A 27,778-nucleotide genomic window follows, 5' to 3' on the forward strand; every position below is an offset into this window, starting at 1 on the left:
GATGTTGTTGTTTAGTCGTTTAGTCGTGTCCGCCTCTTCGTGGCCCCCTGGACCAGAGCACGCCAGGCCCTCCTGTCTTCCACTGCCTCCCGCAGTTTGGTCAAACTCATGCTGGTCTCTTCGAAAACACTGTCCCACCATCTCGTCCTCTGTCGTCCCCTTCTCCTTGCGCCCTTCATCTTTCCCAACATCAGAGTCTTTTCCAGGGAGTCTTCTCTTCTCATGAGGTGGCCAAAGTCTTGGAGCCTCAGCTTCAGGATCTGTCCTTCCAGGGAGCACTCAGGGCTGATTTCCTTCAGAATGGAGAGGTTGGATCTTCTTGCAGTCCATGGGACTCTCAAGAGTCTCCTCCAGCACCAGAATTCAAAAGCATCCATTCTTCGGCGATCAGCCCGTGAGGCGTTGCGAGGTCCTGTGTGAGTGTCTGGAGGCGGTTGGAGGATGGATGGCTGCTAATGGATTGAGGTTGAATCCTGGCAAGACAGAAGTACTATTTTGGGGGGACAGGGGGCAGGCAGGTTTGAGGGACTCCTTGGTCCTGAATGGGGCAACTGTGCCCCTGAAGGACCAGGTGCGCAGCCTGGGAGTCATTTTGGACTCACAGCTGTCCATGCAGGTGCAGGTCAGTTCTGTGTCCAGGGCAGCTGTCTACCAGCTCCATCTGGTGCGCAGGATGAGACCCTCCCTGCCCGCAGACTGTCTGGCCAGAGTGGCACATGCTCTGCTTATCTCCCGCTTGGACTACTGCAATGCGCTCTACGTGGGGCTACCTTTGAAGGTGACCCGGAAACTACAACTAATCCAGAATGCGGCAGCTAGACTGGTGACTGGGAGTGGCCGCCGGGACCACATAACACCGGTTCTGAGAGATCTGCATTGGCTCCCATTACGTTTCCGAGCACAATTCAAAGTGTTGGTACTGACCTTGAAAGCCCTAAACGGCCTCAAAGGCCAAGTAGACCTGAAGGAGCATCTCCACCCCCATTGTTCTGCCCGGACACTGAGGTCCAGCTCTGAGGGCCTTCTGGCGGTTCCCTCATTGCGAGAAGCGAGGTGACAGGGAACCAGGCAGAGGGCCTTCTCAGTGGTGGCGCCCATCCTGTGGAACGCCCTCCCACCACATGTCAAAGAGATGAACAACTACCAAACTGTTAGAAGACATCTGAAGGCAGCCCTGTTTAGGGAAGCTTTTAATGTTTAATAGGTTATTGTATTTTACTGTTTTGTTGGAAGCCGCCCAGAGTGGCTGGGGAAACCCAGCTAGATGGGTAGGGTATAAAGAATAAATTATTATAAAAAAAACCCTGCGGGTTTTAGGACCCCGGGGGAATGAGGGCAGGACAAGGCGGGTCTTAATTGCTCAAGTCATGTGACTGTGGGCGGAGTCAGAAAGCAGTATAAAAGGACGATCACTTGGCTCTCAGCTTCATTGCACGCCGGTGTTGCAGCTATGGGGCAGGAGTTTGCGATGGGGCTGTTTTTGCTCTGGGGCATTTTTTTCTACCAGGGGGCTTTTGCTGACCCCCAGAGCCCTGCCTGGTGGGAGCCGGAGACCTCGGATCATGTCCCCTTGGCCCCTTCCTCTGTATTTTCCAGGGCCGCTCCTGCCACGCCCCACGCCGTGAAGGTTTCCTGCGAGCCCCACCGCTTGGTGGTGGCCGTTCACCGTGATCTCTTTGGGGTGGGCAGGCTGGTGGCCCCCGCAGACCTGACTTTGGGGGCGGCCTCGTGCGTCCCGGTGTCCTTCGCAGCTGGCACCACCGACGTGGTCCTCTTTGAGGCGGGTCTCCATCAGTGTGGCATCGAGGTCCAGGTGCTTTGGGTTCTTTGGGATGGAAGGGTTTTTGTGGGGTTTTTTGGAGGGGGTGGGTCCAGCTTCAGGGGTGCAGCTTAAAAATGGGGTGCTAGGGGTGTTGAGCAACATGGGGCAAAACCCCCTGGGAGGGTGGGTCTCCCAGGCCAGCCCCATGGAAAGGACCAGGAGGCTTAATTTTTATATAGCATTTAATTAACCTTAATAACTCTTTTCATAATCTTTCTTGTAATATTTCAAATTCTCCACTTCACAAAACTTTCTTTTTGGAAATTTTTAAATTTTCCAAAAAGTTTTTTAAACAAACATAAATCTTCACCTTATCAAATCAGTTATCCTTAATTAATAACTCTTTTCCTAGTCTGTCTTGTAATATTTCGAATACTCCACCTCACAAAACTTCTTTCTTTTGAAATTTTTGAATTAATTTTCCAAAAAGTTTTTTAAACAAACAAAAACCTTCACCTTATTAAATCCAATTTAATTACATTGTGACCTCACAAAACGTCTTTCAATCCTACTAGCACAATCTGGCTTGCAAGGGCTAAACTCAGTGATTGCTGCATTGATGGGTGTTTACTAAAAACAAGGAATTGTGTGTTTGTGTGTTTGTCAATTTGGGGTTTTTTTGCCTAAACGTTTATACACAGTAGTGTCTAATCTTTTTCCAAAGAGGGCCAGATTGGATGAAGTGAAGGGCCGTGGGGCCGACCAAATTTGTTGACTTTTTTGGGATTGAAGTTGTTGAACTTTATTCAGGATTTTACCCCAAAGGTGTTGGGCTTTTTTGAAGGATTGAAGTACTTGAGGTTTCTTTAGGATTTTACCCCGGGAAATTAACTGCGTCAAGGGCCAGATTAAACTGACTGGCGGGCCGGATTAGGCCCCCAAAACGGACTTTGGACACGCCTTGTTTATAGCATGGGTAGCCAAACTAAGGCCCGGGGGCCGGATCCGGCCCAATCGCCTTCTCAATCCGGCCCACAGACTGTCCGAGAATCAGCGTGTTTTTACATGAGTGGAATGTGTGCTTTTATTTAAAATGCATCTCTGGGTTATTTGTAGGGCATAGGAATTTGTTCTTTCCCCCCAATATATAGTCCGGCCCCCCACAAGGTCTGAGGGCCAGTGGACCGGGCCCCTGCTGGAAAAGTTTGCTGACCCCTGGTTTATAGGAATGCAAGAGGAGGCCTTGCAGGATCAGGCCACCAGCTAGCCCAGCTTCCTGTCCCCACAGCGGCCAACCAGACGCTCTTACTGGGAAACCCGCAGGCAGCATTCGAACCCAAGACCGAACGTTCCCCTCCTGCATTTCCCAGCCACTTTCATTGCTGCCTCCAGCTGGTGGTATAGCCACTCGATGATAGCCTTAATCCTCCACAAATAGCCTTCTCCTCCCTGTCCCCGCCAAAAAACAGAGCCTGCAGGATCAGGCCCATGACGGCCACTAACAGCCCTCTGCTCCTCCACGAATTTGCCCAGTCCTCGCCATTTCAGTCGGCGGTCGCCGCCGCCGCCTCATGTGGCAGGGAGTTCCGCAGGTCAACCCTGAATTTTAATGTTGTATTTTAATCTTGTTTTTTAAGTTGTGTTTCAAGCCATTGTTTTATATCTGGTGTTAGCCGAACCTGAGCCCTGTCTTGGCTGGGGAGGGCAGGGTATAATTATTATTATTATTATTATTATTATTATTATTATTAACTCTTCACTGGAAGCTGCTGGGAGGGACCGGCGTGCCGTTCTGAGATCTGGCAGAGACCCTGGACAGGGCGGGCTGCCTTTTACTCTCCGAGTAACCCATAAGGGAACTGTTTGGGAGACGTAGGGGTTGTCGGTCTCTGTCTTCCTCGGTTTTAGGAGATTTTGGGGGTTTCATCTCAAGGTGCTTTCATCTCAGACTTTATTATTATTATTATTTTATTTTATTATTATTGTTTTATTATTATATTTTAATGTTCTGTTGGAAGCCGCCCAGAGTGCCTGGGGAATAAATTATTATTATTATTATTATTATTATTATTATTATTATTTATTATTTTCTTCCTGAGCTCCGTAGCTTTCAGTGGGGCTGGCCGGGAAACCATCCCAGGGGATGGGGGCCTTTCGGTGGGGCCTGATCCTTTGCCAAAAACTTCCGGCAAGGAGCTAACTTGCCTTGTTTCCGGGAAAACTAAAAGTTTGGGATGGACGGATCCTGCAGTAAGTCCTAGGAAAAGCTCTGAAAGTCAACCCATCTCCCTTTGTTTCTAGATGACTCCAGAAATGCTGATCTACCGAACGAGTCTCTTCCACAAGCCGTCGCCTTCCGCCAATCCCATAATCACCAGGACCAACGCTGCAGAGATACCCATTGAGTGCCACTACCCCAGGTGAGGAAGGCTGCCGGTTGGGTGTGGGGTGAAGCAAGGCTTTTTTCACCTTTGCAAGCCCTTGACTTCTGTTCATAGACTCGCAGAATTGTAGGGTGCGAAGGGCCCTCCAGGGGTCATCCAAACGAACCCCCATCAATCCAGCTAACATAGCGCCGCTTCATGGGTAGGAGAAGGTCTGGAGAATTGCTCCTGTGCCTTTAAAAGAGCAGTAGATCAGGCAGAAATCCAACAGGTGAAGGTCTTCCCCAATTTGCGGTCCTTCGTCTCTCTGTTTGGGGCTACAGTTTTCATCAGCCTCTGTCAGTGCATAAGGCACAGGGCCTTCTCGGTGGTGGCGCCCGCCCTGTGGAACTCCCTTCCACCAGATGTCAAGGAAATAGACAACTATCTGACTTTTAGAAGACACCTGAAGGCAGCCCTGTTTAGGGAAGCTTTTAATGTCTGATGTTTTACTGTATTACAGATTGAGGTTGAATCCTGACAAGACAGAAGTACTGTTTTGGGGGCTACAGGGGGCGGGTGGGTGTGGAGGACTCCCTGGTCCTGAATGGGGCAACTGTGCCCCTGAAGGACCAGGTGCGCAGCCTGGACTCACAGCTGTCCATGGAGGTGCAGGTCAGTTCTGTGTCCAAGGCGGCAGTCTACCAGTTCCATCTGCTGTGCAGGATGAGACCCTCCCTGCCCACAGACTGTCTGGCCAGAGTGGCGCATGCTTTGGTTATCTCCCGCTTGGACTACTGCACTACGCTCTACGTGGGGCCACCTTGGAAGGTGACCTGGAAACTGCAATTAATCCAGAATGTGGCAGCCGGACTGGGGACTGGGAGCGGCCGCCGAGACCACATAACACCAGTCCTGAGAGATCTGCATTGGCTCCCAGTACGTTTCCGAGCACAATTCAAAGTGTTGGTGCTGACCTTGAAAGCCCTAAACGGCCTCAAAGGCCCAGTATCCCTGAAGGAGCGCCTCCACCCCCATCGTTCTGCCCGGACACCGAGGTCCAGCTCCAAGGGCCTTCTGGCGGTTCCCTCCCTGCGAGAAGTGAAGTTACAGGGAACCAGGCAAAGGGCCTTCTCGGTGGTGGCACCTGCCATGTGGAACGCCCTCCCACCAGATGTCAAAGAGAAAAATAACTACCAAACTTTTAGAAGACATCTGAAGGCAGCCCTGTTTAGGGAAGCTTTTAATGTTTAATAGGTTATTGTATTTTAATGTTCTGTTGGAAGCCACCCAGAGTGGCTGGGGAAACCCAGCCAGATAGGCGGGGTATAAATAATAATAATAATAATAATAATAATAATTATTATTATTATTATTATTATTATTATTATTATTATTTATTATTACTGATTTATTTATTCTGGTGCTCTTGGGAGTTGGGACTGCCTCCCATCAACCCCTGCCAGCCTGCTGCATGATGGGAGTTGTAGTTCAGCCGCATCCAATGTGCTACAATTCCCAAAGTACCCTGGGCAAGAGGTCTTGATAGTTAAAGCGCTCTGGGAATTGTAGTTCTGAGAGAGAGAGGGTTCTTTCTCCTAACATCTCTTGGCACCCTTGGCAAACTACAACTCCCAGAATTCTTTCGGGGAAGCCTGGATGGTTTAAAGTGGTCCGATACCTCTTTAAATGTCTGTGGATGGAGGCCTTTAGCTCCTCCCATTATTGGCTGTGGCTCCTCCCACTGTGGAGGATCCCTACCTTCTGCCCTGCCAACCCCAAAGGCGGACCAACCCCCTAGATGTCTGGGAGCAGCGAGGAGTAATGGGCGGAGCAGGAAGCGATTTCTCGCTCCCGAGGGCGGCGGGTCAGTCTGGATGGCATCTAGGTGCCCCACAGTCCTTGGACTGAGTTCTCAGCTGTTTCTCTCCCCATTTCCAGGAAAGGCAACGTCTCCAGCCTGGCCATCCAGCCCACCTGGGCTCCCTTCAGGTCCACCGTGTCGGCCGAAGCGAGGCTTGGATTCTCGTTGCGGCTCATGAACGGTAAGGAAAAGGGTGGATTTGGGGTGCGGAAAGGGCTTAGCTCAAAGCCCCCAAACCTGTCTGGTTAGGATCCAGGGCTGCTGAGCACCAGGGCTTAAAGGATGCAAAGTTCTGCCTTAGCCCAAGTCTCCTGCCTCCGACAGGGGACAGCCAAATAACCCCCAAAGCCTATAAACATCACTGTGGTTTGCTGTCTCTGAAAATGGAATTTCTGCTTGGCCGTTTTGGCTAATAGCTCTTGAACGCAGGATAGCTTCGTCGGCCAAGGTTGCGGGTTCGAACCCTGCATGAAACAGCTGCATATTCCTGCCTTGCAGCGGGTTGGTCTGGATGACCCTCGGGTCCCTTCTTCTTCACAAGCTCTGTTTAGCCCTCTCACTCCTGAAGTTCCTAACCTTTGCTGCTGTTAGGGCAGCAAAATTGTTTTATGAAATGCTGGCTTCTTTCCTGAAGCCGGTAGAAAAAAAGACAGTCACGGAACTGCGAAATTACACAAAACAGGTGAAATACCGTGAAAATCCCTGAAACAAGAAGTAATCTACTAGAAATATTATCTTCTAGAATTAAACTGAATAACAAAAATCAAGAAGTTTAAGGAAAAAATTAGAAAAGCCTAGAACTGAAGAAAGCCTTAACGGGATACGGGGTACAACCCTCGTTTCACTGAACTATTCAGTTTCCTCAGAAGGAAATAGAGAAATCATAAACCTGAAATGTTTGCGTTAAGTTATGAATTAAAAATCATTTTAAGTTGGAGCTTAATAATTACTTCACTATTAATATACTTCTACTTAATTGTATTTCAGTTCAACAATCACTTTGATAAAATACATACTTTGCTATGTGCAAATGGCTTTTGATACCTGTTACGTCCATAAATTATTTCCAGTAATGTTTACTGATTTTCATACAACTATAACACATACTGTAAAACAAATAAAACAACAAAAGAAGAAGAAAAAGAAATAAAGCAAATAGTAGTAAAAGATACAACATCAAACACATAAACAATACAAATTAATTAATTAGTTAAACTTTTAACCTCATAAACATATTACTTGACTTCCTCTAGTGCCTCCCACCTGAATTTCCTTGTAACTAAATGTAGCAGTTTTCCAATATCGTTATTCAAAAACAATATTCCAATTGTAGTCAAATTTCTTAACTTTTCTTTTTAGGTCCATAAATTACCATAAAGCATATATTCATCAACAAAAAAAGCGAGAATTTGTTGTTGACAAAGGACAGCTGGACATAGAAAGGGCCCCATTACCTTCGGTAGCTCAGGGCCTCATCCATCCTAAATCTGGCCTTCAGCTCAGTAAGGGACCCTCCCTGCCCAGGCTCAAGTGGCAGGCTGTTCCACAGGCTTTGGGGCCATTGCAGTGAACCACACTGTCAGCGGGAAAAGTTTATTTCCTTTTCTCTTCTGCTGTGCTTGCAATTAAAAAAATAATAAATGATTTGGGGAGCCAGCATTAATTCATTCACCCTCTCGCGCCGCCAAGATGACTGGAGCGGCGAGCGGCTATCTTCTCGCTTCCAGCTGGGTGAAATCCTGCACCTGCAAGCCCGAGTCGAGGCAGAGAACCACCTTCCGCTAAGGCTCTTTGTGGACAGCTGCGTCGCCAGCCCTGAAGCCACTCTGGGGTCTACGTATGCCATTGTCGATTCCAACGGGTAAGAAATACCTTGCATGAGTGTTTTATTTCGTAAGTTTTATCATAGAATCGTTGGATTCGAACCCGCAACCCTAAGATTCATAGTTTTGCGCTCTACCAGGTGAGCTATCCCCAGTCTGGCTTCTATCCTGAATACCGTATTGGCCCGGATATACGCCGCGCTTTCTCCCCACCCCCAAAAAATTCCGACCCTGAAAAGTTATTAAAGCGGGGCTTGAATTCGCGACCTAACAAAAAATGGCTTTTTACGATATGGCTGCTGGAACAGACATGCGGTAAAATGGAACAAAAGAATGGTTTCGTTGCCAATTTGCAAGCTTGAGTACCTGTGGAATTGTCGCAATTGTATAGCATTTTCGATTTTAGCCGATTGTACGGTAAGTTTTCTGGGCTTGCGAGACCGAAGGCTTAAATTGGCTTGGAGTTACAATTCTACCAACCGCAGCAATTTCGGGAGCAGCTTATATTCGGTTATTCTCTTTTTTGCGGCTTATCTGTGAGTGCGGTTTATAGTCGGGCCAATACGGTAACAACAACAATTCCCTGAGCAGTTCACATACAACGGCATTACCCTATTCATTTAAAAGCAGCCAAAAAACCAAACAAATTGGACTTTTAAACTGATAAAATGTCATAAAATTAACGAAATACAGGTCAGGTCGCCTTCAGCGGCTGGGTGCTGGCTTGCCGAAGCAGAAAAGAGATTTGAGGATGCATCAAGCTGTACAAGGGAGGTGCATATCTAATATCAAGTGGCAGGGAGTTCCAAAGAACACATGGGAAACGGATGATTAAAGTGCTCCCTGAATGGGGGGAGACGGGTTGCCCAAAACCAGGAATCCCTGTTTCAGCAGCGCTCAGAGCAAAATTGTTATTTCTAGTACCCTCTGAGACTTTGCTTCTGTTGTGATTCCTGCATTGCGGCGGATTGGACTGGATGACCTCAGGGACCCCTTCCAGCTCCCTCACTTGGAAACATAGGAATATGCCTTCTGTCTGGCTAGTAATCTCTTGCCCAGCAATCTAAAGGCCTCAAGCAGAAAAGCCACTTCCCCGCTAAGGTCTGTGACTTGGGGGATAGAGCGTTTCTTTTGTGTGCAGAGAAGGTTCTGGGTTCGATTCCTGACGGCATCTCCAGATATGTCGGGACCTAAACCTCCCATCAGCACGGTACGCGGCAAATGGTGCTTCCTAACACGCCTAAAGAATCACAGAGGTCTTATCCAGCTTTCTTTTGTCTTCTGCTTTGGAAAAAAAACACTCTTTAGCGCTCAATCGGCACAAACAGGCAATTCTGGATTGATGTTTGCTCTGATTTAGCATGAAAGAGCAGCTTTTCCTTTGGAAAAGGAAAAAACCCAGTTAAATCGCAGGGAAAAACCTGATAAAATCTCAATCCTGTATCCTCAGTGCTGTATTTTAACACTCGATTGGGAGCCGCCCAGAGTGGCTGGGGAAACTCAGCCAGATGGCGTGGTATAAATTATTATTATTATTATTATTATTATTATTATTATTATTATTATTATTATTATTTATTATATGAAATCTGGGGGAAACAGTCAATTTTCCACCACCCTCCAGTCCCCAAAGTCGGTGACGATTTCTCCCCTTGGCGCAGGTGCCTGGTGGACGGGAGGCAAGAGGGCGTCTCGTCTGCGTTCCTCGCACCCAGAGTCTCCGAGGAGACGCTACGTTTCACGGTGGACGCCTTCCGGTTTGCCGGGGACTCCAGGAATATGGTGAGCAGGTGGGGTTTGGCGGTGTGGGAGGCCTTATCCGGGCCCACGGGTCTGTGGGAGCGGCGTCCCCAGAGCTTTCGTCCATCTGGCGCGGATGGGAGTTATAGTTCAAAGCGCCCGGAGGGCGACAGGATGGCCTAGGCGGGTTTTGCGAAATGGGCTGCACTGCCCCCTGGAGGCAGCTTCGTTACTTGCACGGGTCAGAAATAGCTTCAACTGGGTTTTTGCAATTCATTCTTAAAATTTTTACTCATTTTTCTTTTTCATTCATTACATACATCTCAAATTCTTAACATATAGTATATATTTCTTCCTCCATCCCCTCCTAGCCTTTCCCAACTTCGGCTTCAGAAAAAAGTTATTAATAACATAACCTCAAACCTAAAGACATAAAAGTATATACACCATAATATTTCTCTATCTCCTAAACATTTTCTGATACTAATAATGTGAATGTTTATTCAAATCCTGCCATCAAGTCTATCGACTTTCTTTGTTTCTGCAAGTATAATTTGAATGGTTCCCATTCTTTTTCAAAGCCACTGTCATTTTAATCTGTCATTTTTGCCAATTCTGCACAGTTCATCAACTTTCTTTTGCAATTAATTATTAGCGGTTTTAATTTTATTTCATCCCTTAGCCGGATCACGCAGACCGTTATTATTATTATTATTATTATTATTATTATTATTATTATTATTATTATTTTATTATTCTGAGTGGTGTGTTTTTTTATTGGGGATGGTTTTATGGAACCAAGTGAAGCTGGGTTTGGGATCCACTGACTTAAATACTATATAAATGGTCTAAACTCAAGAAATCAAACAGTTGTAGGGTAAATGGAGGTCCGATTGGGTCGAGGTGGGTTTTCCCCCACTCCTGATGGGCAGCACTTGCGGGCGTCCGGTGCCCTATACAAGCCCTAAAATTAGAGAGGCAGTGTGGTGCAATGGTTAGAGTGCCAGACTAGGACATGGGAGAGAGCAGGGTTCAAATCCCCGCGCCAACTCGGCCAGGAAGCTCGCAGGGTGTGACCCTAGGGGCCGGCCGCTGCCTCTCAGCCCTGTCTATTCCACAGTGTTTTTGGGTAGGGATCAAATGAGGACTAGAACTTTGGAGACCCGGGTTCGAATTCCGACGCAGCCAAGAAGCTCACCGGGAGCCGGTTAGCCTTAGCATATCTCGCAGGGTGGTTGTGGAAAGGGGGAACCATGCCTGTCTCAAGCTCCTTTGAGAAAAAGGCAGGATATCCATGCAATTAAAAAGGATGCAACCAGTCGATTGACACCTGTCGCTACTGTCCCCTTGCTGTTTGCCCAAAAAGCCCTTTTTAACCTCCTGCCTTCTCCCTTCCAGCTGTACGTGATTTGCCACCTCAAGGTAACGCGAACCGACCAGACGCCAGATGTCCGGAACAAGGCTTGCTCCTTCGACGTTGCCAGCAGCACGTGAGGCGCTTGCGAGACACACAAGACATATTTTCCCCTTCCTGAAGCCCTATTCACTATTTACAGGGCCGCCTCTCCTGGTCTGCCCCGCAGAGGACCTTAAGGTCCATGAATAACCATAATTTAGAGGGCACTAGGGACGCGGGTGGCGCTGTGGGTTAAACCACAGAGCCTAGGACTTGCCGATCAGAAGGTCAGCGGTTCGAATCCCCGCGACGGGGTGAGCTCCCGTTGCTCGGTCCCTGCTCCTGCCCACCTAGCAGTTTGAAAGCACGTCAAAGTGCAAGTAGATAAATAGGTACCACTCCAGCGGGAAGGTAAACGGCGTTTCCGTGCACTGCTCTGGTTCGCCAGAAGCAGCTTAGTCCTGCTGGCCACATGACCCGGAAGCTGTATGCCGGCTCCCTCGGCCAATAAAGAGATGAGCGCTGCAACCCCAGAGTCGGCCACGACTGAACCTAACTGTCAGGGGTCCCTTTACCTTTAAGATTAACAAAACCAAGGAAAGGAGTTGTTGTTTAGTCAGGGTCTTTTCCAGGGAGTCTTCTCTTCTCATGAGGTGGCCAAAGTCTTGGAGCCTCGGCTTCAGGATCTGTCCTTCCAGTGAGCACTCAGGGCTGATTTCCTTCAGAATGGAGAGGTTGGATCTTCTTGCAGTCCATGGGACTCTCCAGAGTCTCCTCCAGCAACAGAATTCAAAAGCATCCATTCTTCGGCGATCAGCCTTCTTGATGGTCCAGCTCTCACTTCCATACATCACTACTGGGAAAGCCATAGCTTGAACTATACGGACCTTTGTTGGCGAGGTGATGTCTCTGCTTTTTAAGATGCTGTCTAGATTTGTCGTTGCTTTTCTCCCTTTACCTTTACCATTAACAAAACCAAGGAAAGGTACATCGAAGCTAACTATCATCTTTATGGCCCAGGATGCCTGGCAAACCAACCGGGAACTGGTCTGTGTCCTAAAATGCTTATACGCGCCGTTCAGGCGTAGAGAAAGCAAATGGCAGAGGTGGAGAGGCTTGTGGGATTCGGTCAGAAACTATTGTCAAAGAATCAAACCCAGTCAACGCCATGCTTTCATCGCGGACACAATGGCTTGCTTCATTTTTCATAATTCGTCATAGCAATCCCACCTGACCCCCACATTAAAGGTAAAGGGACCCCTGACCATTAGGTCCAGTCGTGGCCGACTCTGGGGTTGCGGCGCTCATCTCGCTTTATTGGCCATACAGCATCTGGGTCATGTGGCCAGCATGACTAAGCTGCTTCTGGCGAATCAGAGCAGCGCACGGAAACGCCGTTTACCTTCCCGCCGGAGCGGTACCTCTTTATCTACTTGCACTTTGACGTGCTTTCGAACTGCTAGGTTGGCAGGAGCAGGGACCGAGCAACGGGAGCTCACCCCGTCCCGGGGATTCGAACCACCGACCTTCTGATCAGCAAGCCTTAGGCTCTGTGGTTTAACCCATAGTGCCACCTGCGTCCCTGATCCCCACATTGGTCTTCTGCAAAAAGGATCACGGGCGTTAAGCGGAGGTGGGAAGGGGGATCTGCCTGATCTTTAATTCTCTTCCCATTTCTCCCAAAGCTGGCTTCCTGTTGAGGGACCTCGAAGCATCTGCAGCTGCTGCGAGGCGAGGAATTGCGACCGGGTGCCGGCAGAACAGACCCCCAGCTTCCTTCCCAGACCCCGAGCCGTGGAGATGAGCTGGCAAAGAAGTCTACCAGGTGAATGGGTTTGCTGACGGCTCGGAGGTCGTCTCCTGCAGCCCTGCCGCTTTGGTGTCCTCCCGATATGCATTGCTGGGGGTTGAGCTGGATGATAATAATACAAATAATAATAATAATATACTGTTTATACCCCACCCATCTGGCTGGGTTCCCCCAGCCACTCTGGGCGGCTCCCCACAAACGATTAAAAATACAGTGGTACCTCGGGTTACAGACGCTTCAGGTTACAGACTCCGCTAACCCCAAAATAGTGCTTCAGGTTAAGAACTTTGCTTCAGGATGAGAACAGAAATTGTGCAGTGGCAGCGCAGCGGCAGCAGCAGGCCCCATTAGCTAAAGTGGTGCTTCAGGTTAAGAACAGTTTCAGGTTAAGAACGGACCTCCGGAACGAATTAAGTACTTAACCTGAGATACCACTGTACATTAAAACATCAGTCGTTAAAAACAGGGCTGCCTGCAGATGTCTTCTAAAAGTCAGATAGTTGTTTTGATTTGCATTTAATAATAATGATTTGCATTTAATAATAATAAATTGTTTATACCCTGCCCATCTGGCTGGGTTTCCCCAGACACTCTGGGCATCTCCCAACAGAATATTATAAACATGATAAAACATCGGACATTAAAAGCTTGCGTAAACAGGGCTGCCTTCAGATGTCTTCTAAAAGTCAGATAGTTGTTCATTTCCTTGACATCTGAAAGGAGGGAGTTCCACAGGGCGGGCGCCACCACCAAGAAGGCTCTGTGCCTGGTTCCCTGTAGCTTTGCTTCTCGCAGGGAGGGAACCACCAGAAGGCCCTCAGAGCTGGACCTCAGTGTCCGGGATGGACGATGGGGGTGGAGACGCTCCTTCAGGTCTACTGGGCCTTTGAGGCCATTTAGGGCTTTCAAGGTCAGCCCCAACAGTTTGAATTGTGCTCGGAAACGTACTGGGAGCCAGTGTAGGTCTTTCAAGACCAGTGTTATGTGGTCTCCCAGTCCCCAGTCTGGCTGCCACGTTCTGGATTAATTGCAGTTTCCGGGTCACCTTCAAAGGTAGCCCCACGTAGAGCGCATGGCAGTAGTCCAAGCGGTAGATAACCAGAGCATGCGCCACTCTGGCCAGACAGTCTGTGGGCAGGGAGGGTGTCATCCTGCGTACCAGATGGAGCTGGTAGACAGCTGCCCTGGACCCAGAACTGACCTGCGCCTCCATGGACAGCGGTGAGTCCAAAATGACTCCCAGGCCGCGCACCTGGTCCTTCAGAGGCACAGTTACCCCATTCAGGACCAGGGAGTCCTCCACACCTGCCCACCCCCTGTCCCCCCAAAACAGTACTTCTATCTTGTCACGATTCAACCTCAATCTGTTAGCCGCCATCCACCCTCCAACCCCCTCCAGACACTCACACAGGACCTTTGGAGGGCCCGTCTGACCCTACAGTTTGACGATTCTGTGTTTGGGCAGCACTGTAGTTGAAGCTGGAGCTCCCCACACAATTTTGGGGGCTTTTTAGTTGAGGAAAGGCGAGTGAGAAGCGGAATTAGGGGACCTTATAATACATGGGAGTGTTTTTTCTTTCTTTCACCATATGAGAAATGGTGAACATTCAATGAAGCTGAATGTTGGAAGTTTCCGTCGTTCACGCAGCTCAAAGTTAAACTGTGGAACTCCCTGCCACCAGATGTAATGATGGAATACAAATCTATAATAATATTACTGTTACTATGATTATTACGTATTTATTTAAACCTTGCTTTCTCCCCCTGACAGGGTCTCAAGGCAGCTTACAGATAAGAACAGCCAGTGCTTTTTTCCTTTAAAAAAATGTTTAGGTGTACTTTCATTTTGCTACTAATATTGAAATACTGCCCCTCAGTGAGGCCAAATTTAGATTAAAAAAATATTTAGGGGTACACGTCCCACCAGGGGAAAAAAAGCACTGAGAATAGCTAAAAAAAACATAGCAGGGAACAGGCTTTTGAAAACAACGAAACGTTGATAGAATGAAAACAAGATGTACAGATAGGATAGCTATTGAAGCCCTAAAGATAATTACAATAAGAAATTACACCAGCTCTTTCCTTAAAAGCAGCCGTTCCCCCAAATCCTGTTGGGACGAGAAACCTGGATAGCTTTAAAATATTATTATTATTATTATTATTATTATTATTATTAATCATTTATACCCCACCCATCTGACTGAGTTTCCCCAGCCACTCTGGGCGGCTCCCAATCGAATGTTCAAAACAATACAGCATTAAATGTTAAAAAAAACTTCCCTAAGCAGGGCTGCCTTCAGATGTTTCTTAAATAATAATAATAATAATAATAAGAGGGTTGGGCAAAATTCATGGAGGAGCAAGAGGGCTATCGATCGCTACTAGCCAGGATGCCCACGCCCTGCCCCTGAATCCCGGTTTTTTGAAGCTGCAGGAGGGGAGAGAGGGATCTTGAGTTCAAATCCTGAAGAATTACCCACCGTATTTTTCGCTCTATAAGACGCACCAGACCACAAGACACACCTAGTTTTTGGAGGAGGAAAACAAGAAAAAAGATATTCTGAATCTCAGAAGCCAGAACAGAAAGAGGGATCGCTGCGCAGTGAAAGCAGCAATCCCTCTTGCCGTTCTGGCTTCAGTGATAGCTGCGCAGCCTGCATTCGCTCCATAAGACGCACACACATTTCCCCCTTACTTTTTAGGAGGGAAAAAGTGAGTCTTATAGAGCAAAAAATACGGTATAATGGGCGTCTGGTTGGCCACTGTGAGAACAGGACCCTCGACCGGACGGGCCATTGGACGTTCATAACTCACCCGCTTTCTGGCTTCCTCCTGACCACAGCCGAGTTGACCGCACCTCAGGCCCACCTGACGCTGGGACCCTTCTTTGTTTTCGACTCCCTGGAGAACTCTGCAAACTTCCCCGCAGACCCAGCCGGCGCTCAGAAGACGCCAGTGGAAGGTAAATGTGACTCACAAAACGGATCTTCTTCTCCTTTTCTAGTTTCTCTTCCTAACTTTCCAAGAAAGGAACTGGAAGATGCTTCCTCGGTAGTTTTTTTAGGGCTTGGTTTCCACCCTCGGCCATTTCCCTGGAAATGCCTTTTTCTGCTGACTTTAAAATCTGAGCTTGCTTTGGCCAAAAACTGCTTTCGGAGCATTTTAATGAAAAAAATATGGTTTGTAAAAAGCAGGAAGTTTGTGTCGCTCCCTCATAAGACCGGAACGCACGGGGGTCATCCAAGGAAGCAGAATTCGGGGAGGTTTTCAGGACAAAAAGAGACGCAGCACATAATTTGACCCCCGGAACTCACCGCCACAAGATTAGCGACGGATGGTTTTTTTTCAGGCAAGGAGGGTGATGTTTGGATGGCTGCTGGTTGCATAGCTGTCAACTGTCCCTTATTTGGCGGGACAGTCCCTTATCCCAGCGCCGTGTCCCGCTGCTGTCCCTTATTGATGATGTCCCTTAAATTTCCCGGGTTTCAAAGGAAGCAGCTCCTCTCCCTCCCTCCCTGCCGGCCAGGAGGAGGGAGGCTCCAACTGGGTTGCTTGGCTGCGTTGCTCACCCAATAAGAACGACTGGGGGGGTGGAGCTTGCATGCCTTGCGCCAATCAAATCGGCCGCGTTGCCTGGGGACTCGCCTTTGCTCAGCGCTTCCCAGCGGAGAGGTGAGGGTGGTTTTCCTTGCTGCATCCCCTTTGCCGGGTTGCTGCGCTGTGGGAACCACCGCTTGAGGCTTCGTTTGGCTGCTGGCTGGGCTTTCTGCCTTTGGCTCAGAAGTCGAACATACCTGTGTCCTGAAAATCCCTTATTTTGGCTGCTGATCGATTATTTTCATGGCTGCTGGTCCCTTATTTTCAAATCTGTAAGTTGACAGCTATGGCTGGTTGTGAAGGGTGTGTTTTGCTTCCATTATCGGAGGTGGCGTGCCCTCTGAGGATCGTTTTTTTGGGAATTTCGAGCGAGGAGAGGGGTGTTGCAAACTGGGTCCCATTTGCAGAATTCCCTTGGGGGCGCCTAGGTAGCCCCGTGCGAAGGGCAGGATCCTGGACCAGCCAAATGGCGCAGCGATTCTCGTCAAAAATATCCAGACCGCCTTTTCGTTCTTTCAGTGTGTGGCTAGATCAGGGGGCAATGGAGAAACCCAAAACGTCCAGAAAACTGGAATAATTCTGGTTAGCTTAGTTAGATTGCAATGTGGGTGCCAGGTGGGTCTCTAGAGGGAAGGCGTTCAATAGAGAGGCTGTTGCCATAGCAAAAGGAGAAAAAAATATCTTTTCTCTGCCCTACCTCTGAAGGAGGGGCACTGCGAAACAGTGGTTCCTTGGTTCTCAAACAACTTGGAACCCAAACACTGTGTTATGTACTGAGTTGAATAGGATCCAAAATGCAGCAGTCTGATTGGTCCCAGAACAATAGGGTCCAGAATGCAGCAGTCTGATTGGTCCTAGAACAATAGGATTCAGAATGCAGCGGTCTGATTGGCCCTAGAACAATAGGATTCAGAATGCAGCAGTCTGATTGGTCTACAGGAGCCACCCAATCCAACTCCAGGTGGAAGTGATTCCGCAACCTGATTGGCCTACAGGAGAATCCCAGAATTAGCCAATCATGTGGGACCAATTGTGTAAATAACGTATATAAAGCAGACATTTCGGGGGAACTTCCATTCCTCCTCACCACTATGAGCTGAATAAAGAGCATGAAATCCACTCTTGACTCTGAGTATATTTCACACTGCAAACCCGGAAGTACGCGTTCCGGTTTGTGAATGTTTTTCGGAAGCCGAACATGCTACATTTTGAGTGTAACACTTCCGATTTGAGTGCCAAACTTGCATTTGAGTCTTACACTGAGGTCTGTCTGTTTTTGCTATTTATTTTGTGTTTTTGCGGCTTTTTTTGTTCTGTTTTTGGGACTGTGTGGAAGCCAGTTCAGCTACCGACAGATGGATTGTGTGACTGCAGTACATTGTTTCTTTCGTTTTATTGATCAACGGTCTCGTTGGATAGTAAAATTCATGTTAAATGGCTGTTTCAGGGGTTGTTTTTAAAAGTCTGGAACAGATTAATCCGTTTTGCGTTACTGTTTTGCAGTGCTAGTCTTGACCTTTAAAGCCCTTTGTGGCTTAGGGCCCTTGTATTTATGGGACGGCCTCTCCTGGTCTGCCCTGCAGGGGACCTTAAGGTCCATGAATAATCAAAGTTTAGAGGTCCTGGGCCCTAAGGAAGTCAGATTATCCTCCACCAGGGCCTTCTCAGCGGTGGCTCCGACCTGGTAGAATTCTCTGTCCCAGGAGACCAGGGCCCTGCAGGATTTAACCTCCTTCCGCCAGGCCTGTAAGACAGAGCTATTCCACCTGGCCTTTAATTTGAATTCAGCCTGATCTTTTATTTTCCCTTCTCTTCCCCTTTTATGAAGATCACCCGCTCTGGGATCCCACAGCTAATTCTCCCCTGGTCTCCTCACTGGCCCAAATAGCACTAATTTAGCCAGCTGGCCCTGGTGATAATCTAATGTTTATTGGATGGATTTCCCCCTAAATTGATTTTTGATTCTTGAATTTATTGTTATTCACGCTTTTATACTGTATTTTATGCTGTTTTTTGTTGTATCACAATTAAGTGTTTTAAATTTGTTAGCCGCCCTGAGCCCTATTTTCTGAACCGGGAAGGGCGGGGTATAAATAAAAAATTATTATTATTATTACTTTCTATGGGAAAGTGCGCCTTGGTTTTGGAACATGCTTTGGTTTTGGAACGGACTTCCGGAACGGATTAAGTTTGAGAACCAAGGTACCGCTGTATATGTCAACTCAGTCGGTAGAGCACAAGAATCTTAGGGTTGTGTGTTCGAATGTCACTCTGGGTAGAAAGATTCCTGTGCGGCGGAGGGTCAGACAGTGACTCTAAGGAATCCTTCCACCTGTACAATTATGTGATTCTGGGAAAGGGAAGGCTTTGTGTTTTGAAGGCAAGGGAAAAAGAAAACCCAGCGCTAACTGATCCGGCGCAGTAGGGCTTCCGATTTTCATTCTGCTCCCAGGAAATTGCAGAAGATGCAATTTATCTCCAAGGGTAATTTGGGAAGCCTCAGAGCTCCCTCTGGTGTTGCAGAGCCAGTACTGCCAGAAGCAGGATTTAAATGGTGTTTCCGAATATCACTAGAGAGGGGGAGAGAGGTTCAATTCAGGTCACCCTGGAAGACGAACGGACTCAATTTGCCCGATCCGAAACAAAGCGATGGCCGAAACGCAGCCCCCTCTGAAATAATAATAATAATAAATTTTATTTATACCCCACCCTCCCTGGCCAGAGCCGGGCTCAGGGCAGCTAAAACCGGTAAAACTACAATAAAAACATAATGGGGGGGCCAATTTAAAATGCAATTTAAAATGCAGCCTCATTTTAAAAGTAGCCCGTATAGCTAGACCATAAGGGGAGGGAAACATAAGGGTCAGACTGAGTCCAAACTGAAGGCCAGGCGGAACAGCTCCATCTTGCAGGCCCTGCGGAAAGATGTCAAGTCCCGCAGGGCCCTAGTAATAATAATAATAATAATAATAATAATAATAATTTATTATTTATTCCCCACCCATCTGGCTGGGCTTCCCCAGCCACTCTGGGTGGCTTTCAACAAAATATTAAAATGTTAGTCTCTTGGGACAGAGCGTTCCACCAAGTCGGGGCCAGTACTGAAAAGGCCCTGGCCCTAGTTGAGACCAATCTAACCACCTTGTGACCTGGGACCTCCAAAGTGTTGTCATTTGTGGACCTCTCCGTGGGGCGTACCAGGAGAGGCGGTCCACACCCCTTTGAATTATGGCAATGTGCTTCTCCAGCCTGAGTAGTGGGTACGAAAGAAATGCATGTGCTGGGGTAAATCGTGCATAAAAATGTGTATGTTGGAGAGGGAATTGGAAGGGGCCCGAGGGTCATCTAGTCCAACCCCCTGCAATGCAGGAATCTTTTGCCCAATGTGGGGCTCGAACCCACAACCTTGAGATTCAGTGTCGCATGCTCTTCCAACTGTGCTCTTATGTTAGCTATATTAGTTATATTATTATTATTATTATTATTATTATTATTATTATTATTATTATTATCATCAATGCTTTTTCCTGGGGGTACACAGGGGTACGCACACCCCTAAACATTTTGCGAATCTTTGTACAGTGGTACCTCAGGTTACAGACGCTTCAGGTTACAGACTCCGCTAACCCCAAAATAGTGCTTCAGGTTAAGAACTTTGCTTCAGGATGAGAACAGAAATTGTGCAGTGGCAGCGCAGCGGCAGCAGGAGGCCCCATTAGCTAAAGTGGAGCTTCAGGTTAAGAACAGTTTCAGGTTAAGAACAGACCTCCAGAACGAATTAAGTACTTAAGCCAAGGTACCACTGTAGTTTTGTCCATTTACTATGATTATTCTTCCCGTTTTGAACTATAAAATGGTGGTTTGGAGTCAAAATGAGAGTACCCCTAAACATTTTAATTTTTTAGGAAAAAAGCACTGATTATTATTATTCTATCAATATATTATTGCTTTACGGTTGTAGGTGACCTGGTGAAGTGATTCTGGGGGCAACTAATCCATATAATCACAGGGTTGTATTTTTTTTGAAGGACAGACCGGCATTGAAATTAACAAACCTAAATTAAGCAAGTCCAATAACGTCAACATGTCTGCACTGAGCAGGGTCTGCGCTGGGGAAATGACCGATAATAATTATAAACGCGGCATTTTTTTTCTCACGCGTAAAATTTTATTTTCAAATGAGACTGCATCTGGCTTTGTTGTTGTTGTTGAGTCGTTTAGTCGTGTCCGACTCTTCGTGACCCCCTGGACCAGAGCACGCCAGGCACTCCTGTCTTCCACTGCCTCCCGCAGTTTGGTCAAACTCATGCTGGTAGCTTCGAGAACACTGTCCCACCATCTCGTCCTCCGTCATCCCCTTCTCCTTGCGCCCTCCATCTTTCCCAACATCAGGGTCTTTTCCAGGGAGTCTTCTCTTCTCATGAGGTGGCCAAAGTCTTGGAGCCTCAGCTTCAGGATCTGTCCTTCCAGTGAGCACTCAGGGCTGATTTCCTTCAGAATGGAGAGGTTGGATCTTCTTGCAGTCCATGGGACTCTCAAGAGTCTCCTCCAGCACCAGAATTCAAAAGCATCCATTCTTCGGCGATTAGTCTTTATGGTCCAGCTCTCACTTCCATACATCACTACTGGGAAAACCAGAGCTTTAACTATTCGGACCTTTGTTGGCAAGGTGATGTCTCTGCTTTTTAAGATGCTGTCTAGGTTTGCCATCGCCTTTCTCCCAAGGAGCAGGCGTTTTTTATTTCATGACTGCTGTCACCATCTGCGGTGATCATGGAGACCAAGAAAGTAAAATCTCTCACTGCCTCCATTTCTTCCCCTTCTGTTTGCCAAGAGGTGATGGGACCAGTGTGCCACTGTCAGATCAAGCTTGTATTGCTAGCTTTCTTTGCAAACCTCCGCTTTCCATCTCTTCCCCCACCGACAGATGGATGGATAACTTGCTCACCCTGGTCTAAGGGGTCAGGCCGCTGCTGGCTGCCTCCGTGACAGATCGCGTGCAGTCTCTGAGAAGTCGGCGCATCACAGCTGACAGCTCCACACCCTGCGATTTGCCCCCGTTTATTTACATTTGCAAAAAGACTTTTTATTGCAGTTTTGCGCAGAGGAGGAAGTTGCCGCAAAATCATAGTCTCTCTCCCTCTGCCCCGTGATGCAACATACCGTATATTTCGCTCTGTAAGACGCACCAGACCACAAGACACACCTAGTTTTTGGAGGAGGAAAACAAGGGGAAAAAATATTCTGAATCTCAGAAGCCAGAACAGCAAGAGGGATCGCTGCGCAGCGAAAGCAGCGATCCCTCTTGCTGTTCTGGCTTCTGGGATAGCTGTGCAGCCTGCACATAAGATGCACACACATTTCCCCTTACTTTTTAGGAGGGACAAAGTGAGTCTTATGGAGCGAAAAATACGGTAATTTCAGAGAATTCCGGCAGCTGGAAAAAAATGAACTCTGAAGCAAAGTGGCCACAAAAGGCTCCTTAAAATTACAGTGGCCCCTTGGTTCTCAAATGCCTTGGTTCTCAAACAACTTGGAACCCAAACGCTGCAAACCCGGAAGGAAGCGTTCTGGTTTGTGTACTTTTTTTGGAAGTTGAACGCGCTCCGTTTTGAGTGCCACACTTCTGTTTTGAGAGAGAGAGAGAGAGATAAAACTTCATTCGCATTAGGCAATGGCCATAGGAACAATAAAACATCACAGTATACGCAGAAAAGGAAATTTGCTATAAAAGCACAATTTAAAGTCCTGAATCAGCAGTCAGTTAGTGGCCCTTATTCTGATTGCCCCTGCTATGAACCTAGCAACCTTTGCTGTTATCTGCTCATTTTGATCTGATAGAAGGAAAAGACATTGTGGCAGTGGCTGAGCACCCTGGGATGGATAGTACGAATGGGGTGATGATCTCGCTCCTCAGGGTTTTTTTTAGAGAGTGCAAGACAGGAGGACGTGTTCCGCTGTTTCAGTGCTACCGTCTCCACAGGGGCAAAGACGTTTCTCAGGCGGGATCTTTTGGAATCGACCCCTAAGTACCGCAGATGCCGAAACATCCACGATTTTGTTTTTCATGGTTTTTACCAATAATTTTATCGCTTTGTCCTTTTGGCAAACCGCACTGAGAAGTTCAGTGGTCCCTTGGATCTCAAACGCCTTGGTACTCAAACAACTTGGGACCCAAACACTGCGAACCCGGAAGTAAGTGTTCTGGTTTGCCAACTTTTTTCAGAAGTTGAACATGCTCCGTTTTGAGTGTTACACTGAGATCTGTCTGTTTTTGCTATTCATTTTGCATTTTTGTGGCTCTTTTTTGTGACTGTGGAACCCAGTTCAGCCACTGATTGATTGATTGATTGATTGATTGTGTGACTGCAGTACATGCAGGGATCAGCAAAAACAAAGTGAATATTTCAGAGAAATTTGCAGGGAAACGCTAGTGTTTTGTCTTTTAATTTACAAATCTTTCCGATGGACCAGGCGAGCACCTGAATGAAACTCCTTCTTTGCTTCCTATTTCAAGTCTTACTGTTTTTGCCACTTTCAAAGCTGTTTCCTTCAATCACATTTGTGGTACTTACGATTCTGAGTTGCCACAAGACAGCCTATTATTGGCAACAGCTATTGATTTTCCTATAAATTAAGTGAAGGTTTGTCCGTGTGTGGCAAGTAGTAATACATAAATACTTCATGCTCTGAATCTGCTTCAACTGTATGTGAGTAAGGGGGTTTAAGAATAATTTCCGTGCAATATTCCTTGTTGGGTTTTATTGTGTTGCAATATTGTCTTCCTTAGTGGTTTCTGCAAACTGTTATTCTGAAGAATACTTTTTTTTATCGGGCATGGAAAGGGGAACTGCGGGTGAGTTTATGGAACCAACAGGGCTATGGCCAAAAAAAAGCTTTGGGAATCATGGTTCATAAAATTATGCCTTGCATGGAGAAAGGAGATAAAGAAGAGTTTTACTCTCTTTCCCGCAGAGCACAATAACTTGGGGACATGCAATGAAGGCTGAACGTTGGCATATTCAGGACAGATGAAAGCCTCCTCTGCTCATAGCTAGACTGTGGAACTCCCTCCCACTGGAGGCAATGATAATTGCTGACTTTTTGTTGTTGTTTAGTCGTGTCCTCTCTTCGTGACCCCCTGGACCAGAGCACGCCAGGCACTTCTGTCTTCCACTGTCTTCCGCAGTTTGGTCAAACTCATGCTGGTCCCTTCAAGAACACTGTCCCACCATCTCGTCCTCCGTCGTCCCCTTTTCCTTGTGCCCTCCATCTTTCCCAAAATCAAGGTCTTTTCCAGGGAGTCTTCTCTTCTCATGAGGTGGCCAAAGTCTGGGAGCCTCAGCTTCAGGATCTGTCCTTCCAGTGAGCACTCAGGGCTGATTTCCTTCAGAATGGAGAGGTTGGATCTTCTTGCAGTCCATGGGACTCTCCAGAGTCTCCTCCAGCACCAGAATTCAAAAGCATCCATTCTTCGGCGATCAGCCTTCTTTATGGTCCAGCTCTCACTTCCATACATCACTACTGGGAAAACCAGAGCTTTAACTATACGGACCTTTGTTGGCAAGGTGATGTCTCTGCTTTTTAAGATACTGTCTAGGTTTGTCATTGCTTTTCTCCCAAGAAGCAGGCGTCTTTTAATTTCGTGACTGCTGTGAATTGCTGACATACATGCCTTTAAAAGAGGATGAAGCTAATTCATGGACAAGAGGGCTATCAATGGCTTTTAGCCACAGTGGCTTGGCTCTGCCTCCACGTTCAGAGGCAGCGATTCTTCTGAAAACCACAGGAGGAGAGAGGGGTCTTGGGTTCAGATCCTGCTCAGCTGGGCCACCCGGTTGACCACGATGAGTGCAGGATGCTGGACGAGACTTGTAAACATTTGAGCAAAAGGCAAAAAAAAAAAGTTGGGCCCCTGGCCTGATCCTGCAGATCTCTTTTTTAAAAGTTCTTACGAGCCACTGCTCTGGACGAAACACATCTCCTTTTTCTGTTTCTTGGCAGACTTCATGCCAGCGATGGAATCCAAGGTGGATGTAATGAGAAACCCAGTGCCCTTCAAAGACCCGGGAAGGTCGGCCAACATCTCGGAAGAGCAGGAGGATAATCCTGAGCTGCCTTTGGATGGTACGTGCCAGGCGATGGTGTTGATAGCACAAGCTGTGAAAAAAACACATTGCCCTGAGAAGGGAGAGCAATTCGATTTAGAAGCTAGGCTGCTGGGTTTTATTTAACTCCTTAAAGCGGTATGCGGAAATAGCATTAAAAAGAGCGAGGCAGCGTTGCAGAAACAGGAATGATGAAAGAGCACAGCCCAAACTTTGTGGATCGGGGGGGGGAGTCTGGGTCAGTGGTTCCCAAATTCATGGCGGAGGGGGCTCTGGGGGGCTATGCTCTGGCTCAGTGGCATAGTGTGGTTTGCCAGTGCCCGGGGCACAAAGGGGGAACGGAGTCCGTGGCAACCCAGCACACACCGCCAAAGTGACCCCCACAAGTGTTGGTGCTGACCTTGAAAGCCCTAAACGACCTCAAAGGCCCAGTATCCCTGAAGGGGCGTCTCCACCCCCATCGTTCTGCCCGGACACCGAGGTCCAGCTCCGAGGGCTTTCTGGGGGTTCCCTCCCTGCGAGAAGCCAAGTTACAGGGAAGCAGGCAGGGGGCCTTCTTGGTGGTGGCGCCTGCCCTGCGGAACTCCCTCCCACCAGATGTCAAGGAAATAAACAACTATCTGACTTTTAGAAGACATCTGAAGGCAGCCCTGTACAGGAAAACTTTTAATGTTTAATAGACTATTGTATTTTCATATTCTGTGGGAAGCCGCCCATAGTGGCTGGGATAACCCAGCCAGATAGGCGTGGTATAAATAATAAATTATTATTATTATTCTTGATACTTGGCCGACTTTCCTTGAGCAGATCCAGGGTGGCCGCCAATGCTTTCTGATTCTTTACAGTGTACCTGAGGAGAGGCCCTGTCTTCATCAGTGAGGCCGAAGAGGGATCTGGGTTTCCAGACCTAGTCGAAGCAGCAAGGCCAGGTACGGAGTTTCCCCAGAACTGCCTTTATTGATACGTGCAATGTATGTAGCATTTGAAAGCAGTGGAAGGCCGTGCCTATCTCATCATAGCTGTCAACCGTCCCTTATTTGGCGGGAAACTCCCTTATCCCAGCGCCGTGTCCCACTGCTGTCCCTTCTTGATGATGTCCCTTAAATTTCCCGGGTTTCAAAGGAAGCAGCTCCTCTCCCTCCCTCCCTGCCGGCCAGGGAGGCTCCAACTGGGTTGCTTGGCTGCGTTGCTCACCCAATAAGAACGACTAGGGGGTGGAGCTTGCATGCCTTGTGCCAATCAAATCGGCCGCATCGCCTGGGGACTCTCCTTTGCTCAGCGCTTCCCAGCGGAGAGGGGACGGTGGTTTCCCTTGCTGCATCCCCTTTGCTGGGTTGCTGCGCTGTGGGAACCACCGCTTGAGGCTTCGTTTGGCTGCTGGCTAGGCTTTCTGCCTTTGGCTCAGAAGCTGAACATACCTGTGCCCTGAAAATCCCTTATTTTGGCTGCTGATCCCTTATTTTCGAGGCTGCTGGTCCCTTATTTACAAATCTGTAAGGTGACAGCTATGTATCTCCTGCGTGGCAAGATGGCTGAGTCCAAGCAAAAGCTCTGCTCCAGCTGCTCGAGTTCTGCAGAGCGTAGGATTGTAGGGTTGGGAGGGAACCCCAAAGGTCATCCAGACCAACCCGCTGCGATGCAGGAATCTCAGCGAAAACATCCGTGACTGATGGCCGTCCAACCTCTGCTTAAAAACCTCCAAGGAAAGGGAGAGTCCATCACCTCCCAAGGGAGCCAATTCCACTGTTGAACAGCTCTAAATTCCCTGCTCCTTTTAACTGGATGGCGTGTGCATTCCAACGGCAGGGGAGAGATTCCCAGTTATCAAGGAACATTACGGTGGGTTGGACAACCAAAGCATCCCTGGCCATCCAAGCTCTGCTTAAAGCAAGGTTACCAGAATTTTTTCAAAGAATCCGGGGACACTTTTTTTTTTTATAAGAGAAAGAAAGTAATTTAAAAAAAGTTACTTAAACAAGAGGGGATGTGGGTAACACCAATTCAAATCCATTGCTTTGGGTCCTGCCCTCTGGATCTGGGTTCGAGTTCTGCCGCAGAGCTCTCTGTGTGCTGAAAGATGGCACAGCTCCTTGGACTGACCTGCCCCTTTCTGCCCTCAGAGGCGAGGAAAGCGCTGGAACTGAAGGCTGAGGTTGTCACCATGACCCTCGAAGGTGCCGTCTCCAGGGCGGAGAACCGCACCACCTCCAGGACTGGGGAACTCACTGCCACTACATCGCGAGTTGCCCCCAAAACAGGTGAGAAAAGGTTTTTATACAACATTTTAGATTTGCCTTGAGACAGTCTTTAAACCTCTTTTGTTGACCACCAGCATTACGCTTTCCATTTTTAAGTTGGGAATAGAGTAGTTGCTTTGGGAGACAATAATCGGGCATCCGCACAACATGACCAGTCCAGCAAAGTTGATGTAGAAGAATCACTGCTTTTACACTGGGGATCTTTGCTTTTTTCCAGCAGTAAAGTTGACCCCTGACCATTAGGTCCAGTCGTGGCCGACTCTGGGTTGCGGTGCTCATCTCGCTTTATTGGCCGAGGGAGCCGGCATACAGCTTCCGGGTCATGTGGCCAGCATGACTAAGCCTCTTCTGGCAAACCAGAGCAGCACACAGAAACATCGTTTACCTTCCCGCTGGAGGGGTACCTATTCATCTACTTGCACTGGCATGCTTTCGAACTGCTAGGTTGGCAGGAGCAGGGACCGAGCAACGGGAGCTCACCCCGTCGTGGGGATTCGAACCGCCGACCTTTTGATCAGCAAGTCCTAGGCTCTGTGGTTTAACCCACAGCGCCACCCGCGTCCCCAGTAGCAGACTAGCATTAGTTCGCCTGTCTTCCCAAGTGAACTTTGGGGTGTACCTGACCTGGCAGCCCCATCTACTAGTAGCGGCTAGTCTCATAAGCTGATGTGTTAACGCTGCGGCAGCTTTTGTCTCCAACGTGCCTCATTCCTTGCCCCCTCTCTCGCTCCAGGGTGGATGCCCGATTTCCAGGTCTGTGCCATGGTAGTGCTCATCATAGAAGCCACCGTTCTGCTCATCCTCTTGGCCATTCGCCTGTCCCCCAGACACTACGGCCCTCCGTGTGTTTCAGAGCACAACGACATCCAACGTTTTTAAGCATCTTCCATCCAAACTGTTACCAAATAAAGCACTTTAAAGAAACACATTTACTCAGCATCCTTTTGCAGTTTCCGCTCATTTTGGGGATTTGGGAGAAGGGATCTGAATGCCATGAATGCATCCTTTGACCCCAGGCTGGCACTTTGGGGGACCCATAGCCAAGGTTTTTTCTACC

At 48.0% G+C, this 27,778-nt stretch overlaps 1 protein-coding gene across 1 annotated transcript; it reads left to right on the forward strand.

Annotated features, from left to right (window-relative positions):
* Window positions 1–1,450: 1,450 nt before the first annotated feature.
* LOC128399238 (zona pellucida sperm-binding protein 3-like) lies at window positions 1,451–27,600 on the forward strand. The gene is made up of 12 exons (XM_053360477.1): window positions 1,451–1,813; window positions 4,064–4,182; window positions 6,067–6,170; window positions 7,679–7,850; window positions 9,474–9,594; window positions 10,951–11,042; window positions 12,634–12,773; window positions 15,601–15,720; window positions 24,360–24,482; window positions 25,309–25,392; window positions 26,584–26,721; window positions 27,455–27,600. Exons 1-12 carry the CDS (start codon window positions 1,451–1,453, stop codon window positions 27,598–27,600), a joined length of 1,722 nt encoding a protein of 573 aa, XP_053216452.1.
* The last annotated feature ends 178 nt before the right edge of the window (window positions 27,601–27,778 follow it).

The sequence above is a fragment of the Podarcis raffonei genome, chromosome 13 (assembly GCF_027172205.1).
Source record: "Podarcis raffonei isolate rPodRaf1 chromosome 13, rPodRaf1.pri, whole genome shotgun sequence".
In the NCBI taxonomy this organism is placed as follows: domain Eukaryota; kingdom Metazoa; phylum Chordata; class Lepidosauria; order Squamata; family Lacertidae; genus Podarcis; species Podarcis raffonei.